At 41.4% G+C, this 19,901-nt stretch overlaps 1 protein-coding gene across 6 annotated transcripts in view; it reads left to right on the forward strand.

The window, feature by feature from the left end:
- Positions 1–16,126, forward strand: part of LOC123847816 (zinc finger protein 705A-like) — a 36,762-nt gene extending 20,636 nt beyond the window's left edge. The window contains exons 4-10 of one of the 6 annotated variants that reach the window (XM_054508552.2): positions 8,560–8,648; positions 10,101–10,155; positions 10,673–10,759; positions 12,363–12,586; positions 13,297–13,392; positions 13,883–13,965; positions 14,446–16,126. In XM_054508552.2, coding sequence (XP_054364527.1) covers positions 12,553–12,586; positions 13,297–13,392; positions 13,883–13,965; positions 14,446–15,096 — 864 coding nt within the window. In that variant the 5' untranslated portion in view covers positions 8,560–8,648; positions 10,101–10,155; positions 10,673–10,759; positions 12,363–12,552 and the 3' untranslated portion in view covers positions 15,097–16,126. The remainder of the gene's footprint in view (positions 1–8,559; positions 8,649–10,100; positions 10,156–10,672; positions 10,760–12,362; positions 12,587–13,296; positions 13,393–13,882; positions 13,966–14,445) is intronic. The other 5 variants (XM_045879591.3, XM_045879594.3, XM_045879592.3 and 2 more) reach the window with 5 other exon arrangements.
- Positions 16,127–19,901: the final 3,775 nt, after the last annotated feature.

Genomic DNA, 19,901 nt, shown 5'->3' on the forward strand with positions numbered 1-19,901 from the left:
ATAAATGGCAAGACTGTAAGTGAATACCTGTCACCCAGTATGTTGTCAGTGTTGATGAGATGTTTGGGCAGATAGCTTCTTAGCCCATCTGTGAGTTATCCGTAGACTTTGTACAGAGCAGGGTTGGAAGATATAACTGAATTCAAGAGAATCTGTAGACTTACAGTCTCGAAATGGACACCTCTGCTGGATTGGGAGTTCTGGGTTAGGGAGGAAATTGCTAATGGAGGCAGGAAACCACATTCTGTGGTCCTGTTGGAAAGGGAAACCTACAGGGTAGTGGCCTCTGGCACTTGTGCAGTAGGTAACTGACTCTCTGAAACAAAGTCTTGATTTATATCAATTGCTGATTTCCTTGTATACTGTGGCAAAATTCAAGCTAACAGGGGCTTACCATCCAGTTTACAAAACTCCTGAATATTGTATAAGCAACTCTTGGGAGCCAGTACATGCCAAGTCAAACATAACTACCAGAGGCATTGAAGGACTGTATTTAAAAAATTAGTAACTCTCCTTTGTTGCCCCAGCGTAGAAGTACAATGGTGGAACTGAGGAAGAACAATCTCACTGGGATACTCTAGCTTACCTTTTAAGGAAGCCAATTAGGGTAGCTCCTCCTACCTCTGACTCAGTGACCTCTTGAGTGGACCCAGCTTTTTATAGTTGAGAGATCAACCCACTCCCTTATGAAACCAGCCCCATCACAGCGGTTCCATTTGCTTGAGAAGGGATGAACTGCAAAGTTCTTGTGTGCTGCTCAAGACCTCGGTGATGGTGAATGAAGTTCCATGATTTCTACACAATCAGGACCCAAGGGAAAACCCTGGTTGTGAACGACTTTCTTGCTGCCGTATTAGCATCATTCCTCTTTAGAGTTAGGTGGATTCAGCATTGATTCAGTCTTGATGGAGTTCTGGGATACTACCAAGGCAGAAGCCCCAAGGCAGATATCCACAGTTGAAGTGGTCCAGCCTCTTCAACCCTTACATGTTTCTGTAAGAAGATATTTTATCACTCGGTCGCTAGGTGTGGAGGAGATAGGCTTCTTTGGACATATTCTGTGTTCCACAGCTTGATGACTGGAAATTTCCCTAATACATAATGAAAGTGCTTGGGGACGGGTGGATGGTAGTCCAAATCAGACTTCTATTGTAAGTGTAAGTGAACGCTGTGGTCAGTTTAAATTCAGAAAAGAGAGGTTACTGGATGGCTGGTCTAAGGAAGAATGAGCCAACTATTTCTGTCCTTAATTACAAGTTATTTCTCTCAACAACAGGAAGAGAATATCCTAAACCCAGACAGTGCCATTACCTAATCTCAAACAAAGAAAAGATGGGCTCCAGTCCCATGCCAGAACAGAAAGGAAATTTTTATACACTCTAAACTCCAGGAGTTTAGAGGAACTGTCAGAGGGAAATGTAATACAAGCCCCGAATATGAAAAGAGCTTACTTGGACACTTGACCACCTCAAAGCCTTTCCAGTGCCAGCTTGGAAGCAGTTGCCTGGAAGTGAGGAGTTGAACGGACAGTTGACACTTCTTGGATAGTTGGCTTCTCTTTGCCTCCATTTACTGCATCTATGAAGTAACAATAATACGAGGACCTCACTCTCATTTAAGTTCAAAGCTGCTGATTCTGTGGGACTTCCCAAGGATGACATTCAGCGCCATTTTTTACTGTCACGTGTCTGACCCATGCTCTATGGCACGTGTGACACTGTTCCCTCATAATAACATGAGTCATAACATGGTAGTTATTTTGAGGCTGATTCAGAACATTTAAATTTCACAGAATTTTGCCTGGTGTCCATTAAAGCTCCAGTTAAGATTTATTTATTGATAAGCTTCCCAAGGCATCATATAAAGGTCAGTTGCCTCAGAAATTTTATTAAGTAAAGTGTATATAGGTTGATGAGAAATATAATAAATAATTGATCTAGTAAGCCAACAGACTGTTCCACGTGACTTGAATTATCTGGAATATGAGGGTAGTTGCTCTTGACGTTAATACAGTAGATCTTTTTGAACTCTTAAGGTATTACTGTAGCAGTAATATTGCCACAGAGACTTTTACTTATTGAAAATAAGATAACAGCAAGAACAAAATTCACATCTACTTGATCTAACCAAGGAAATTTGCTTTTCATAGAAATAACAGCCACAAAAGAACAGTATAATATATCGATTTGTGTTTTTTTTTTTTTTTAAGATTTTATTTATTTATTTGACGGAGGGACACAGTGAAAGAGGGAACACAAGCAGGGGGAGAGGGAGAGGGAGAAGCAGGCTTCCCGCTGAGCAGGGAGCCTTATGTGGGACTCAATCCCAGGACCCTGGGATCATGACCTGAGCCGAAGGCAGTCACTTAACCGACTGAGCCACCCAGGCGCCCTCGATTTGTGTTTTTAAAACAATTTTACTAAAACCAGATTTAAAAGCTACAGTTTTATTGAGCTCTCTAGAGAATGTTCAAGCATTTATATTTACTTGTCTATAGAAAATGCTTTCTGGATGAAAAGTCATCACTGTGTAATAATAAATCCTTACTTAAATATTTCTGAATCTAAAAACAAAGCCCATGAATTTCCATGGTAAAACATTCAGGAGAATTTGCTCAGGTTTATCCAGCCTTCCCTCTACAGCTATCCCAGGTAGAACTGCGCCATCATACGTACAAGGCAGCCGGCAGAGAGTGCAGCAGCCTGGCAGCAGCTCTAGGACAGCTCTGTACATCCCAGGAAGACCTCTGACCTTAAGTCCATTCAGGTATTTCCTGTAGAGGTTGATACTTAAATCAGTTTGCAAACCAAACCCAGTTCCACTGAATTGGAGGAAGGGAAAAAAAAACCCTCACAAATTCTCAAAAGAGGGCCTATCACCAGCTCAGAGGCAGGCTAGTCTACTAGGAGGCAAGACCCCTGGATCCTGAGCCTGCACTCTGGAGGCCTTCATTGTTAAACTGCTGGGGTTGTAGCACAGAAAGTAGTTCCATCCCTTTGTGTTTCAGTTAGAAGGGGAAAGTGTTGCTTCTGGTAGAAGGGTGAGTGAGAACAGTGCCACCAGAGCACTAAGGTCTGGCCCTGCATTGATCTATCTTAAACAGAGGGCTTTGTTAGATGGTAAATTACTGCTTTTTCACATTCACTGAATCCCTCCGTCTCCCCACACAATGTAAGGGGACTCGAGTACAGTGATGAGCCAAGACAGGTGTTACCCTTGCTCCCCTAAGTTCACACAGCTCAGAGGAGCAGACAGTCAGGCTAGCCGTTGCAGGGAGGTGTCCTAAGTGCCCTCCTGGGAAAATGGGGAGGTTTGGCACCCACATTAGACTAAATGTTCAGGGAAGGTGATCATATCCTTCAAAGGGGATATGATATGTAAACAGATTCTTAAAGAGTAAGCCAGTTCAAGAATGCCAAGTTGGGGATGAGAGGGAGGTTCTAGTAAAAGGGCTAAAGCCAGCTGGCACGTGGCCCATGAACGAGGCAGACATAAGGCATATGATGATTTCAGTGCAACCAGGGATGAGTGAGTGAGTATGAGGTGGTGGATCTGGCCATGTCTGATGGGAACCTGAGCCCATATTAAGAATTTGTCTTTAGCTTATAAGCCACTCTATCACATTTTTCAGGGTTCCACTCAGCATCACAGTCCCTGGTGTGCTTGTCAAAAATGCAGACTCCTGGTGTCCATCCCAGACTGAAAGGAAGGACTGCTAGGTCATCTTTCTCATTTCCACATTCTCCAGGGGATTCTCAGCCTATGAGGATTGTGATTGGTGTGAGTCAGGGCTCCATAAGTTTGGTGCTGATGTTAGGCTATTGTCAAGTCTTCCTCACTACTGCACTGTGGCTATTTTATGTTTTTAATTGTGCCCAAGATTGTATCATGGAATTATCAGCACTTTTAGTATAGAATATAAGGTAACTTTCATTTTTTTGTGTGTGTTTTTGTTATTTATTTTTTATTTATTTATTTTTAAAGATTTTTTATTTATTTTTCAACAGAGAGAGAGACAGCGAGAGAGGGAACACAAGCACGGGAAGTGGGAGGGGGAGAAGCAGGCTTCCCGCTGAGCAGGGAGCCCGACGTGGGACTTGATCCCAGGACCCTGGGATCATGACCTGAGCTGAAGGCAGATGCTTAACGGCTGAGCCACCTAGGTGCCCTCTTTCTGTTTTTTATACTGCTTCCTCTGTGTTAACAGTTCACTGTTACTTACTGGATTATATTTCTATGGGACATCCATCCATCCAAAAGACTATGAAAGAAAGACACACATGTTAAGACAACAGATGTAAAAACATGGGCTCAGGTGGCTGTGGAGAGCGGTTCACAGATATATCCCAAATCCTCTGAGCCCTTGTACTTCTGCCTACTTAGCTGCAGTTTGCCTTTATTGGCTCAGATGTAAGTAATTACAGCAGTGACTCAAGTGTGAAAACGACACTCATTAACACATTTTTGCCTCCCAACAGTCCTAGGAAGGAGTCAGGGCCATCAATCAGTTTGTACATCACCCAGCATAGAGGGGAGCCTGGCTGGGGCCCCAGCAGGCTGAGACCAGAGCCTTGGCCTTGACCTCTGAACCATATGGCCTCAGGAGCACCTGGTTCAACATTCTTTTGGCCTTCGTGCACAGCATTGGATGATGGTGATGGTGGCAGTGATAATGATAACAAGGATGCCATTGACAATTTTTTCTAAATCAAATGCTTGTATTTAAAATGTAGACTGAATGACTTCTCGTCAAAAATAATTTGTTCCTTTATATCTCTAGATCTCAATGTACCTTAAGATATGTCCTAATTCTTTGAAACTTTTCAAAAACAAAGCACATCCTATTTATAGGAAAACCAGTAATGAAGCTACATAATTTATTCTAGGAAGCCCTAATATTTTGAAGCTTGTAGAGTTTTGCAGTCCTTAGGGATCAGTCATCTAAATCTGATGAAGAGACCTGAATTGTTTTTCTATTTCTTGGGAGTAAATGTACACACTCTAAATACCTGAGTATATATTTTAAGCATAAATGTTTCTATTTATTTGGAGTCACCATGATGCTCAGAGTCTGAGAGTTGTCAGATTACAAATCCTCTTAAAAATAAAGAGCAGGAGGGGTGCCTGATGGCTCAGTTAAGCAACTGACTCCTGGTTTCAACTCAGGTCATGAGATCAAGCCATGCCTCGGGCTCTGTGCTTAGCTTGGGGTCCACTTGGGACTCACTCTCCCTCTGCCCCTCCCCCCTGCTCACTCTCTCTGTCTCTCTCAAACAAATAAATAAAATCTAAATAAAGAGCAGGACAGAGCTCTTGCTTTAGCTTTTCTCCAGTGTTTCCCATAACAACCAAAGTCCGCCAAATGGTGAGGCCTCTGGGAAAAAGAGATGAAGGTTGCTTTTGAGACCTTTAGAAGGATGAAGAATTAAAGGATATAATCTATTGATGAAACAGACAACTAGATCAATGAAACACAATAGGGAGCACAAAAGAACACACACACAAATACAGTCAATTGATACTTGACCAAGGGGCAAAAATAATACAATAAAAGTATTTTCAACAATGAGAGGGCAGGTAACAACTGGAAATCCATATATAAAACAAAACTGAATCTAGACACAGACGTTATACTCCTAAAAAACTAACTCAAAGCACATAACAGATCTAAACTATCAAACTCCTAGAAGAAAGCACAGGAAAAAAAATCTAGGTGACCTTGAGTTTGACAATGACTATAATATCAAAGGTAAGATCCATGAAAGAAGTAACTGATAAGTGAACTGGATTAAAATTAAAAATTTCTGCTTTGTGAAAAACACTGTCAAGAAAATGAGAAGACAAGCCACAAACTGGGAGAAAATATTTGCAAAACACACATCTTATAAAGGACTTATTCACAATATATAAAATATTTTAAAAATCAACAATAAGAAAATGACCAACTCCATTAAAAAATGGGCAAAAGATCTGAACAGCCACCTTACCAAAGAAGATACAGATAGAAAACAAGCATATGAAAATACGCTCAACATCATATGTCATTAGGAAAATCCAAAATACTGAGACCGCCAAATGCTGTTTTGGATATAGAGCACCAGGAACTCTAATTCATTGCTGGTAGGAATGCAAACTGGTGCAGCCACTTTGGAAGATAGTTGGGAAGTTTTTTACAAAATTAAACCTACTCTTACCATGTGATCCAGCAGACATGCTTCTTGCTATTTATCCAAATGAGCTGGAATATGTACGTCCACACAAAAACCTGCACGTAAATATAGCAACTTTATTCATAATTGCCAAAACTTGGAACCAACCAAAATGTCCTTCCAGGGGTGATGAATAAATAAACCATGGTATATCCAAACACTAGAATATTATTCAGTGGTAAAAAGAAATGAGCTCTCAAGCCTGTGAAAACACATGGAGGTGCCTTAAATGCCTGATACTAAGTAAAAGAAGCCAATCTGAAAAGTACATACTGTGTGATCCCAACTATACGGCATTCTGGAAACGGTTTAACTATGAAGACAGTAAAACATCAGTGGTGGGCAGGGATGAATAGGCAGAGCACAGCGGATTTTCAGAGCAGTGAAAATACTCTGATGATGCTGTAACGGTGGATACCTGTCATTATACATTTCTGAAAACCAACAGAAGATATAGCACCAAGAGTGAACGGTAATGTAAACTAAGGCTTAGGGTGATAATGATGTATCAGTGTAGGTTCATCAGTTGTAACAAATGTACCACTCTGGTGTGGGATACTGATAGTGGGGGAAGCCGTTCTTTTGTGGGGACAGGAGGTATATAGGAACTGTATTTTCTGCTCAGAAAACAACTCTAAAAAGTATCATTAGAGAAAAAGAAAGGGCATCATGTGTTTTCCTTAATTGTATCTATATGATTTACCTAATTAGAAAAGATTCTGTTAGAAAGTCCTGCCTCAGTTAGGTTTATATTGACTGGCATCCAGATAGACCAGGGTGTGTCTTTTGATTTATGTCACTGATGAGGTTATCAACTGCCTAAGATAAATCACCTTCAAAAGGGTGATTTATTTAGAGTAAGAAAGAAACTCTGAGGTCCTTTGTGTGGTGGTTGCATCCTCAAAGAGTTGGCTTCATTAGCTTTTCCATCTGTTTGGGTTTGGGTAAGTACTGGATAGAATTTTTACCAGGAAAGAAGACTCCTATATTTCAGGGAGGAAGTTATAATCAGAAAGTGATAGTTTATCTGACTGCAGGCACTTGGGGGCAGGTTTCCTTATCATGGACATAGAATTTTTCTCTATTATCACTCGGATGTAATGGTCACAGGGAAACTTGCCTAACTCCACCATATATAGGTAGATTTTTTTTTGGTTGTAGTTTAATGAAAGTATCTCTATGTAACGGAGATTGAAACTGAAACTGGAGTAGAAGGAGTATGGGGTGGGAAGTTTGTGGATGGGGTTGGAAATGAAGAATTATAATAGTGCCCAGGTTAGAAATAATAGCGGTGTGTTTGTTTGGTAAAGGCATTTAAAATGTCAATACCCGGGGCGCCTGGGTGGCTCAGTTGTTAAGCATCTGCCTTCAACTCGGGTCATGGTCCCAGGGTCCTGGGATCGAGTTCCACGTCGGGCTCCCTGCTTCTCCCTCTGCCCCTGCTTGTGTTCCCGCTCTTGCTGTCTCTCTCTCTCATCAAATAAATAAAATCTTTAAAATAAATAAATGTCAATACTCAGATGTAGCCAGCCATTAACTAAGATTCAGACAAAGGAGTAATTTCTGTATTTGGAGGGATGGAGTTATTTTCTTAAGAAGTACTTCATTTTAGGTGTAAGTTTGCAAGCAGAGATGATCATTCAGAAATGGGAATCCAGAAAAGAAATTGGTCACTTTCAATTTAGAGACAGCAATAGAAAAAATTGGAACTGAAGAAATGCATGAGCCTGCCAGGACATGGTATAAAAGGAGAACAGGCTCTCACATTAAGTCTTGAGACATTCCAAGAGGATTGAGGAATTCTTTACAGAGGACATGGGAGAAGGACTGATTATAGAGGGGAAGAAGCTCTGAAAAGGAGGTCAAGGTTTAACTCCTCTTTGTTTCCATGTAAGAATTTATTTATGGAGAGACAATCAGTGATGTTAACAATATATGGTGGTGGCCTTTTTAAGTCAAAGGGAGAGGAGGATGTGAGCGAAGGACAACTGCATTTCCAGTTTGATTTTGAAGGGAGGTTAGAAGGGCAGGAACTGGAGAGAAAATAGGTTCAGAGGAAATTTTTGCTTCAAGTTACAAGAGAGATAATGAACTTAAATGATGGGGGATTGATTGTAGAGAGATGGACAGGTTTTTGGGAAAGGAGATTTAATTTACAAACAATAATATAGTTCTCAACAAAACAGGAGAGAAAGGAATTCTGTTGGAGACTTTGGACTTAGAGGTAGCACGGCTTCTATTTGATGGGAGGAAAGGAATAGCCAATGTATAGGAATGTAGGAATATTTGTAGAGATTATGATGAGAAACTGAGTTAGTGTGTCACCTTATGTAACTCATCTTTGTTATAGACTGAATTTTGTGTTCCCAAAAGTCAAATGTTGGAAGTCCCAACCCTCAGAGTGTATTTGGAGATTGGGCCTTAAAACTGGCAATTAAGGTAAGATGGGGGCATTAGGGTGGGCCCTAATCCCGTTTGAGTGGTGTCTTTGCGAGAAGAGGGAATTAGGGCACAGACATGTGGGATGGCCCAGGGATGGCCATGTGGAGACAGGGGGAATGGCAGTCTACGACCTAAGCGGGGGAGGCCTTAGAAGAAACCAACCATGGCGATATCTTTCATATCCAGCGGCCAGAATTGTGAGAAAATACATTTCTGTTGTTTAAGCCCCTCAGTGAGTGGTATTCTGTTACAGCAACCTTGGCAAACTAACACAGTATGTATAGTAGGGAATAATCTTACCTCTTGAAAGGTGAGAATGTGTAGCATCAAAAGGCATGGGTAAGATTTGAAATATTTATGGGAACATGGAAAAATGATTTAGAGTTGCCAGACACATTCGAAAACCCCTAGGAGTAGTAGTTCTGTTTTTAGACCAGCATCAACTTACTAGCCATGTGTGTCAGATGCAGTCACAGGAAAGGCGGGTACGTGGAGTCACCTGCTGTTGAGATCTTGATGGGGAAATGTGGCTAATTAATAGTGCAGGGAACATAGAAAGTGCTGGTCCTGGTAAGTACCTGTTAAAATGAGTCAGTGTGGATTAAAGTGGGTAGGAAAAATGAAAAGGGAGAAAGCCTGATGTTTGAGAAGTGGTCAGTACACGGAGGTTCCCGTGTACAGAGAACTGAGTATGGGGTGTAATTTCTGTGAAGAAGTAAGGAGAAGAAATTGTAATAATGGTAGGACTTCTGATTAGGTCAGAAATGGTGTGATATTCCAGGTAAAACCTAGGTGTGGTGGGTAATCCTTAAGGAATTTGAGCATAGGAGAGAGGGAGAGCAAAATTAAAATACAGATAGGTTATTTCCTAGCTGTGTAACTTTGTTACATTATTGAAGTTTTTTGAACCTCTTCTGTTCATTTGTTAAACTGGTAAATAAAATCACCAGGTTTATTGTGAGGATTAAATAAACGAATACATGTAAATATCAAAGTAGAGTCACATTTGATACAAATTTCCTTTTTTTTTCCTTTTTCTGGACCTCAGGTACAAATGGGTGAGTTAATCTTACTCTTGTTTATGACACATTATCATCATTGTCCCATGAAATACATTTAACTGTTGGTATTTTAAGGGAGAATTTACAGTTTATACATGCTTTCTCACTGTGTGTCTCACACACATTTGTGTGTATGTATGTAAATGTGCGTATACATATACATACATGTATCATAATGAAATGCAGGCGTAGTGCAGCTAATGAAGATTAACATAGAACAGGATTTCAAGGACTTCAGTTACCACTTTACTAAAATAATCAGGTAGAGCAACTAGATTTCCTCCCGAACCGCAGCCATTCTGTATTATCTGGACGTCCTTGGAAGAGAGGATTGGGACAGTAAATGACAGGAACATTATGACCCATATATTCCTCCTTTCTGATGCAGGGGAATTTTAAGGACCAGACTTGCAGAATGAGTGCCACTGATCCCTCCAAATGGAGTAAGTCCTTGAATTGATGAACCCTATCATAAAATAGATTTGGCAATCCAAATCCATGGGCAAGGGAGAGTGGGAAGAGAGTGTGGCTCCAGAAGGCTACCGTGGATGCTGGGGAACCACTGCTTGGGTATGAGAATAATGAAATCTGAGCAATTCCAGTGTTTACGTACAGATGGAAACAAAAATTGATGTGAGGCATGAATCCGGGATCTCGAGGCTTTGGAATCAGGGAGGGAATTAAATAACTCTGGATGCTGTGGGCTAATTAACCTATACAACTCAATACTTTCAGTGTTCTTATTCATAAAATCTCTATGTTTTTTATTAGTAACTGTAGTCCTAGTCTTCTTTTGACCATGGGAGAGGAAGCGAGTCCTCTGATTTTCTTGTGGACTGCACTGCATGTTTGTTGGTTAGGCTGGGGGTCACACCCGGGTAAGGTTTGGGGCTTCGTGACAGGTGAAACTGGAAATTGTGCACAGGACGGGAGTCTCATGGCTTCTTTCTCCATCCTCAGCTTTGCCCGCTTAGTGCTTGGACTGTCTGCGAGTGAAAACCCAGAGAAAGGCACCTGGCAACTGAGTTATTGACAATGCAGCCACTGGTGAGTAGGGAAGCCTCTTTCTGCTGAAATAACACCCTCGTGCCATCAGATGGGCGAGTTTTTCCTTTTGGCCTGAATGTTCAAGTGCAGTCAGGAAGTCCTCAGGGATCTGAGCTCCCGTGAGATTTCCCCAGAACTCTGGGATGGTTATGATGAGTCAGAAACTCCTCAATAACTAGTAACCTTCCTAATATCACACTAGTTTATCCCAGCCTTCATTAAGCTTGTGTATTTACAGAAAAGAAGAAAGAAGTTTGCTTTCTCGAACTCAGTCCATATCCTCATTGGGAAATAATTCACCCATTAATCATGGTGTTGGCTCTAATGCTCCTTTCATAAAGGGTTGTGGTGAAGAGATGAGCAAGGAAGAGAATACTGTGGTCCGACAGAGAGGCCTTCCCAGGAGTCCAGTGTTTCAGGTGCCGGGTGAGGGCTGTGGAGTGTTGAGGGGAGTAGAAGAGAAGTTGAGGCCACAAAAGGCATGAGGGATCACTCATATTTTCCCAGTTTTAAAATTTTGAGAGGATATATTTGCACTTTTGGAAACTTACCATTCTTGCCCCCAGTCACATATTTTACCTTTTTGTAATTCGTGTATAGGGACTATTAAGTCCATAATTATGGCTATATATTCAGGAGAAGGGTATACAGTAGAGTAAAATTTAAGATCCTGCAGAAACTTTTTAAGAACTACATAAAGCAAAACGAGTCAAGAGGCTTCTCTTCTCCTTTAGTAGAGGGACAAGACAGGTGATAACTGGTGTCTAAGGCTCAGAGAAAATGAGGAGTCCTTGTAACACGGGAGCAGTCAGGCTAGGACCCTTCAGTACAGCTGTCTCAGAGGTTCCAGGCTCGTACGGCTGAGCCTTCTCTTCGGACCACACACCTTATTATGAACACCTGAGCCTGCAGAGTTGACAAGACTACACTGTGTATACTGAGTTCTGTATGAAGCGTGTTCCTTTCTGAAGAATGTTAGAGGCGGTTTCAAGGTTCTTGAATATTTTAATGAGTAATAGACGAATGGTTTGTATTTAATACATGTTTACTTAGGAAGAACTTCATGCATTAGTTCATTGGGTCTTTCAGTCTCCTAATAGGTTATTAAAGGTTCATCTATGGGAAGAGTGTCATGGTTTAAAAGTGGCAAGTCATGGTTAGTGTTTGCCTTACAATGAGTCTGTAAAGTTACTTGAAGTTAATCAGAAAGTGAGGTGTAGTTATGAATTTTCAAGCGCCAATTTTATAATCCTATGTCAGAAATTGTAATTACCAGTTTTTGTTTTAGACTTTATTTTATGTATTTATTTTTGTAAATAGGCTCCACACCCAACATGGGGCCTGAACTGATGACCCAGAGATCAAGAGTTGCAAACTTCACTGACTGATCCAGCCAGGCGCCCCCATAATTATCAGTTGTTTAAGAAAAAAAAAACAAAAAAAACCCCAGGTTATATCACACTTCATGTGATATTCCCTTATAATAAAGTTTTATTAATTCAGACTGTATTTCTGTAATGTATCTGAAAGGCAGATGCCAGTTCAGCACCGAGAATGAACTGACAGGAACCCCAGACTCAGTTTGATCTTTCTATACACCCAGCTCCTCCACCCTCTTCCTCAGTGCTGTCATCTCAACTCCCACTCTGGACGTCGATAGGGAATGCTCTGTCTAAAACAGAATATCCATGATGTTTTAGGAATCAGTGACATTTGAAGATGTAGTTGTAGACTTCACCAAGGAAGAGTGGGCCCTGCTGGACATATCCCAGCGACAGCTGTTCAGGGATGTCATGCTGGAAAATATACGTCATCTGGTCTCCTTGGGTGAGTCTGCCAACGCATATACGTACATAGATGGGTGGGTAGGAAGTTAGTCAACAAGTATCTGGAACAGCTTCTGCATACCTGCATACCCACTCCTCTCTCTACCCTGAATCTTTCATAGACCTTACTTGAAAGAAAGTTGTTTCTTTATATTTTACTACATCTAGTTTGTCACCCCACTAGAATATAATTTTGACCACCATTTAATGTCTTTGTTGCTACTCAGTCTCTGACACCCAGAGCAGAACTGGGAAGTCAATATTTCTGAATGCATAAACAAACTGATTAAACATTTTCTAAATAGTTATTCTGTTGTAGTCACTATGTCAAGGGTTGAAGCTAGACTGGTGACAAAAATAGAACTATTTTTGATTATTCTTGCTGAGTTTATTTGGTGTCTTTTGAAAGTAATATTCAACCCACTGTGGAGACATTTAACTTCTCCATTTCTGAAAAGACTGAGGATTCTGCATTCTGTCTTTGAATTTGGGCATGGATCAGCATCCAGAAGTCTTCACTATTTTGGACACACATTTGGATTTCAGTGTTTTTTCCATTCAAGTTGTTGTTGCTTGGACTGGACTTCAGTGTTCTCCTTATTCTTCCTCAGTAGCCTGTCCTGGACTTGATGATGATAATTAGCTTTTGGGAAGGAGAGGATTTTTATTAGTGCAGAATTCAAAACCCATGTACCTTTTTTCAATGAACAGGATATCAGCATTGCAAATCAGATGTGATTTTCCCGTTGGAGCAAGGAGAAGAGCTGTGGAGAGAAGGAACTGGATTTCTCCAAGGCCAGAGTCCAGGTGAGCAGCAGGAACCTGTGCTTCAGTAGGAGGAGGTGCCTACTCAGTAGTATGTTCTTGTAAATACCAACTGAAGATTTTGTCTAAAATGTAGAGGAAGGACATTGAAGCAAAATTCTTCAGATGTTGTCATTATTCCTTGCATGTGTCGAACACAGTTTATGTTTCCTCTTGCCAGTGTCTTTTTTGGTTTTAAGGGAAGCATATTCATGTACTTAACGAAGTTAAACTTTCACGCAGTAACTCCTGGCCTAATATTGCTCTTTGAAGGTTTCCCTTCTCTTTCCCTATTACCTTCATTATAATTTTTTCATAATTCAGTCCTGAAAATCTTTGTGAATTAGTATTCCTAGAGTATTCCTTCATTTGACCTATTTGCCCCATCAAAGTGCCAATTTTTGAAACATACTCACATGGGCCTTGGTGCTTTTCAACATTTTCATTCCCCTGCTGCCATTCTAAATATTTGTTTTGTTTTCAATTATTTTAGGCAGGGAAAGTGCCCTTAAAGAACAAGAATTGATAGCCACACAACATATCAGCAGGAAGGACACATCTAAAATCATGCCAGTGGTAAGTTTCATGGGTAGTAACCCTGGTCATCCAAATGAAAGACCTAGAAATAGGGTGTTAGTAATTGAGCACAATAGCTTAATTCATATTAAGTTGGGATTAAGCTTTTTTTGAGCATAAAGTTTTGGATAGTTTGAATTTAGTGAAGAAATTAATCTCAGCCCCAAAACCATAACCTGAAATCTTAAAAAAAAAAAAAAAAAAAACAACTGCATAAACATTGATTGTATGCCTAGTCTTTGAAACATATTGAAGTGTTCTAAATTAATCTATAATCTATAAGCTCTGTAGTTGGGATGCTACAAAAGAGAAAATCTTTATGCAGGGGAATAACAAACGCATCATGTGTATGCAAGTAATACTAACAAGATTTTAAGTGGAGACTATCACTGAATGATTAGTTTAGGATTCCTATGTAGAGAAATGAATGTATGGATATGTAGGCCAAGCTTTAACAACCTTTCATCTCTTTCCCAAAAGCAGAAATCTCATACTCCAGAGGATCCCTTTGAATATAATGGTTTGGAAGAAGATTTCACTCATACCTTCATATTGACTCAGCATTTGTTAACTCACACAGAAAAGACACCTTATATCAGTAAACAGTGTCCAAAATCCCTTAGTGACCAGTCGTACCTTAATCAACATAAGCAAATTCACACCAGAGGTAAATCATGTGAGTGTCATCTGTGTGGAAAAGCCTTTAGTAATTGCTCGAGCCTTAGGAGACATGAGATGACTCACACTGGAGAGAAACCATATGAATGCCATATCTGTGGGAATGCCTTTATTCAAAGCTCTGACCTTAGAAAACACAATCTAACTCACACTGGAGAGAAACCATATGAATGTCATCTATGTGGGAAAGCCTTCAGTCAGTCCTCCAACCTCAGACAGCACGAGAGAACGCACACTGGAGAGCAGCCATATGAATGTCATCTATGTGGGAAAGCCTTCAGTAAATGCTCTGCCCTTCGACGACATGAGAGAACTCACACTGGAGAAAAACCATACGAATGTCATCTTTGTGGGAAATCCTTCAGTCAGTGTTCTGCTCTTAGACGACATGAGGGAACCCACAATGGAGAGAAAATTATGAACATCTTCAGTAAATATTCTGACCTTAGATAACATGATATTAAAAATGTAACGGATGTGGGTGAGACTTCAACCACAGCTTTAACATTTAAACACACCAGAGGACTTGAACACTGAAGAAACTCTACTCAGTGTAGAAGATTCTTTAGTCATTCTTACTCATTTGACGTCCACAAACTTACATGGAAGAAGTCCCTACATGTGGGCGCCTGGGTGGCTCAGATGGTTGAGCGTCTGCCTTCGGCTCAGGTCGTGATCCCGGGGTCCCGGGATCGAGTCCCGCATCGGGCTCCCTGTTCCTTGGGAGCCTGCTTCTCCCTCTGCTTCTCTCTCTCTCTCTCTGTCTCTCATGAATAAATAAATAAAATCTTAAAAAAAAAAAAAGAAGTCCCTACATGTGACATCTACGCAGCAAACCCACAGCAGACATGAGAGAACTCTCTCTGTGAACACAAGGAATGGAGAGGCTTCAGCAACAGTTCTCAACTTTAAACACATTATCGGGCCTGCACAGGGGAAAGCCCCTAGGTCTGTAATCACTGTGAACAGTATGCAGCCAGGCACTAGGCATGGTGCGCACAAGAAAACTCAGTGAAGTCTGAATAAACACTAACACAAGATGTAAGAGGATGAATGCTCTTGAGGAATAACAATTTGTATTGTAGTGAAAAATCATGAGAAACCCTTTGTTCATAGAGAAGCATTTAGGGCACACGTGAGGATTCAGACTGTACACATCACTCAGTGTCGGTGATCACGTATTTCTCAGCCAACATTAAAGTTCTTACGTGAGATGGCAGTCGTGAAATCACAGTGGAGAGAACTTCACACAGATTTTGTATCAGGAAACTAAGTCTAGGGAAAAACCTCTAAAATTAGAGCCTTTAACACAGTGTAGCCAATAATTCAGGATTTTGAGAAAAATAACTACTGATGGGGAAAATGTGGCATATAAATGCAAAAAAGTGATCCATGCATATTGAATACAGTTTTGTAAGAGATACTTTTTCAATACGTTATTTCCTGTAAATATTTATACAATAAACCCTGTTGCTGAAAAATCTCATGTTGTTGAAGTTCTAGTTTTCTCTATGCAGTTGTAAACACATGGGTTTGAGCCTGCACTCCTTGGTATGTGGGTTAGAGACTCAACAAGACTCTGAGTCTTCCCCTTTCTCCAACAGCTACTTCCACACAGATCAGCTCCACTCATTCCAACTTGCCACCATCAGCTGGTGGCATAACAGGGATTCACCCCAGTTGATAGGTTACTCATTGTGCTATTAGCCTGGCCTAGTAGGACCATGAGCGCAGTATCCCAGATACTAGTGTAAACCATGAGGTTGTCCAGCCCTTCTGTGCCCCTGGGAAACTTAGTCTTTCCAGACCAAGAACATTCCTTGGAGTTTTTCCATGAAGCTTCTGTGGGGCAGGAGCTCATACGATGACCACATTTTACATCTTACGCAAGTGAGTCCTGAATTATGCGCCTTCCTGTTCCCCAGAGCCACTGCTATGCACCCCCACAGCAGTCCTGCAAAGAAAACTCTAAAACAATAAAATCCCCTAACCTATCAGACAGCACATAAGCCCTTAAAATTAATGTATTCTCCAAACAAAATGAAAGTTCTCACAAAGGCAGTCTCCCTGGCTTTGGTCCCAGGGCTTGGAAACGGACTGCCCTTCAACAAACCCCAATACTGGACCCAAACCTCAAGGGGAGATGTTCTCTAGAGACAACCGAGCTGATTTGTTCTCTTTCCAAGATGACACAATCCCAGAATCTTAACTGAGACCAATTAAATGATCACATCTCTGGATGGAACTGATCATTTTTTAAAAATATCCACAAGTGATTCTACCGTGTAGCCAGGGTGAGTAAGTCACATGTGAGGACAATGAGCAATCAATATCCAGTATCTTGGCACCCTGGCTGGAGAGGCAGGGTGTGTGATCAGGCGGGGACACAGGGAGGTGTGACCAAGGGTTGAAGGGAGCAAATGAGTGATTAGAAGTTCAGACCCTCGGGATAAAACATGGGTTCTAATTTCCACTGTTACAGCCAATGAGATTTCGTTACTGAACCTTTCTGTGACTCATTTTCCTCAGTTCTAAAGTGGAAGTATGCTTAGTGCCTTCATCTTAAGAGTTGCTGTGAAGACTTAAAAAAAAAAAAAAAAAAGTATTGTGACGACTGAAGACTAATGAGTTGGTACTGCACACCCCCCAAGTTACTACACATAATAGGTACTTGGTGTTGGCAAATAATATTTTACAAATTAATCTGAAATGTGAATATACCACTCTGCCTTATTTTTATATTGAAATATTTCATCATTCTTAAAAATATAATCAGGATGTATTACTATATTTGATCTGCTTACAACAATATGTAATTTACCTCCATGCTATAGTTGGTTTTAGGTGTAATTCCAGGCCTCAACTAAATTTGAGACCTATCTGGTGGCTCAACCAGGAATCACACATGCTCTGCCCCAGTGTGTCTCCAGGAAGGGAGGGGCTGGTCCTGGAGCCTGCTGGGGGTGGGGCCTGTGCTGGTTTTGGGACCCCTAAGATTGATGCACACACCCCCTTCTCAGAGGAGGCCATGTCCCAGTGGGCTTTATCTCCACTGACCTAGGCCTGTAAGTGCACTGGGCAGCTGTACTGAGATCTTCGTGGCAGATAAAGGAAAATTACAGAACTACAAGGTGACAGAACCGCACAACTAGCTTTGTTTGGGTGACACACTGACGACTTGCTGTAAAGGGAAGTCCCACACAAGTCAACTCCTTCCAGAGGCAACAGTGTGGGGCCACCATCCAGAAGGGGAGGATGGAAAGGGAGCTCCTGGGGGAGAGGGGTCTTCACCGTCCAGATGGAAGTGTCAGTCACAGATGGGGAGTCTCTGGGTCAGAACGACAGGGGGAGGGGGGACCGGCTAGCAGCAGCTGAGAGACTTGCACGGTCCACAGATTACCTTAATGGCGAGCGGACAGTGGGTACAGTGTCACTGTATGCACGACACACAGGCTCTGAATGGTTAAAAATCTGCTAATTCCAGCCGTTCATAACAACTCAGTGTAAAAATGTGAATTTGGCACTGGTGAGTTTTTAAGCTCATGGGCCTGGCCTGCTGCAAAGAAGTAAAAATACGGGGACCATCTTTGGCTCATTTATAAACTACTTGATAATTTCAATAGATTTTTCTTCATATTCACTGGTTATTTCTTTTGCCTGCTCAAATCCAATGCTGCAACCTTTTATTTTTCATTTCAGTTGTACTTTTCAGCTCCAGAATTTCTATTTGATTCCATTTTAAAATTTCTATCTCTTTACTGAAACTCTCCATTTGGTGAAACAATTGTTTCCTTCAGTTCTTTGAGCATCACTGAACTGTTGGTTTTAAAGCCTCTGTCTAGTAAGTCCAAGGTCGGTGCTTCCTCAGAGACTATGTCTGTTCAATTTTCTTTTCCTGAGAGTGGGGTGTACATTCTTGTTTCTTTATATGGCTCAATTTTTTGTTGAGTACTGGATATTTTAAATATTACAACGTGTCTCTGGAAATCCGATTCTCCTGCCTTTGCTGTGTTTGTATTTGCTACGTTATGAGGGTTGTACTTGTTTAATGATTTTTCTCAACTGTTTGTAATAGCTCTTTGTTGCGTGTGGCCCTGAAGTCTGCTCTGTTAGCCTGGTGGGCCCCTTGTGATTTGAGAGAGAGCTCCTGCAATGCCTGGAGCCAGACCACGACGAGGTGCTCTGCCAGTCACTGCAGACCGCCCGCCCCCATGCTGGTGCTCTGCTCCAGAGCTTAGGCAGGGAGTTAACTCCGTCATCCCTTCACTTGCCCTTGCGCCAGTGCTGAAGGCCAACTCACATGGTGCTCTCAGGTGTTAGCCGTGGGCATCAGCATGGCCTTTAGACTGCCCAGCGCACAGGAGATTTTCAGTGCCCTTCGTCCCTCAATTATGTCCCAGCATCTTCCTTCCCAGGCTTTTCGGTCTGCCTCCCTCTGGCCCCTCTGGCTGATCCCTTCCCAGACAGGTGCTGCTGGTATATTTCATTGAAATGCTCTTGACAGTGCCACCCAGGAGCTCCTTAAAGTTCTGAGGCAGCTGAAACAAAGGGAAGCCCCTGAGTCTGCCCCTCGTGGAGCCCCCAAAGAGGTCAGAACACACGACCACGATTCTCTGAGAACAATCAGTCTTGCTGGCACGAGCACACTGTCCCAGGAGTGTGGACCCCTGTCCTCATGGTGGCCACAGAGCTGGGGAGTGGGGTATGGGAGGTGTGCAAGCCAAAACATCACCAGCCTGTTTACCGAAATTAAGTAGTTTTTCTTCATTAAGCCTTTGCCCAATTACCTAAACTACCAAGAGCTCATTCTCCAACTTTTGCAATTTTTGTTTTCCTAGTTCAGTTCTGCTTTTCCTGTCATTTCAAGATTTTGACTTACTTATACTCTCTAAAAAAAATCTTACTAAAAATAGGTAAATATGTTGTATCCAAATTCTGAACCATTTTTCCTGAAAGATTCATTTTCATTTTATTTTACTACCTGAAGCACCCAACTAACTGCCTTGTATTTAGAGACAATACCCATTATCATGTGTAACGTATTTAAATACCCCTACCTTTATTTTCTAGACAAACTACAATATAAAAAGTATTAGCATGCATTTCTCTGGGATAAGTTTTATTCAACAAAAACTCTGTACATGAAATGTACCAGGCATTGGTCTGAGAGCTCAGGATGCAGTGATGAACACAACAGAATTACCCCTGACCTCAGAGTCTGGTGGGTGTTGTATCCAGATCTTGTCTTGAGAAGCAGC

Source organism: Mirounga angustirostris, unplaced genomic scaffold (genome assembly GCF_029215605.1).
Source record: "Mirounga angustirostris isolate CCGP_5_RB_7025 unplaced genomic scaffold, mMirAng1.0.hap1 SCAF_2, whole genome shotgun sequence".
Classification (NCBI taxonomy): Eukaryota; Metazoa; Chordata; class Mammalia; order Carnivora; family Phocidae; genus Mirounga; species Mirounga angustirostris.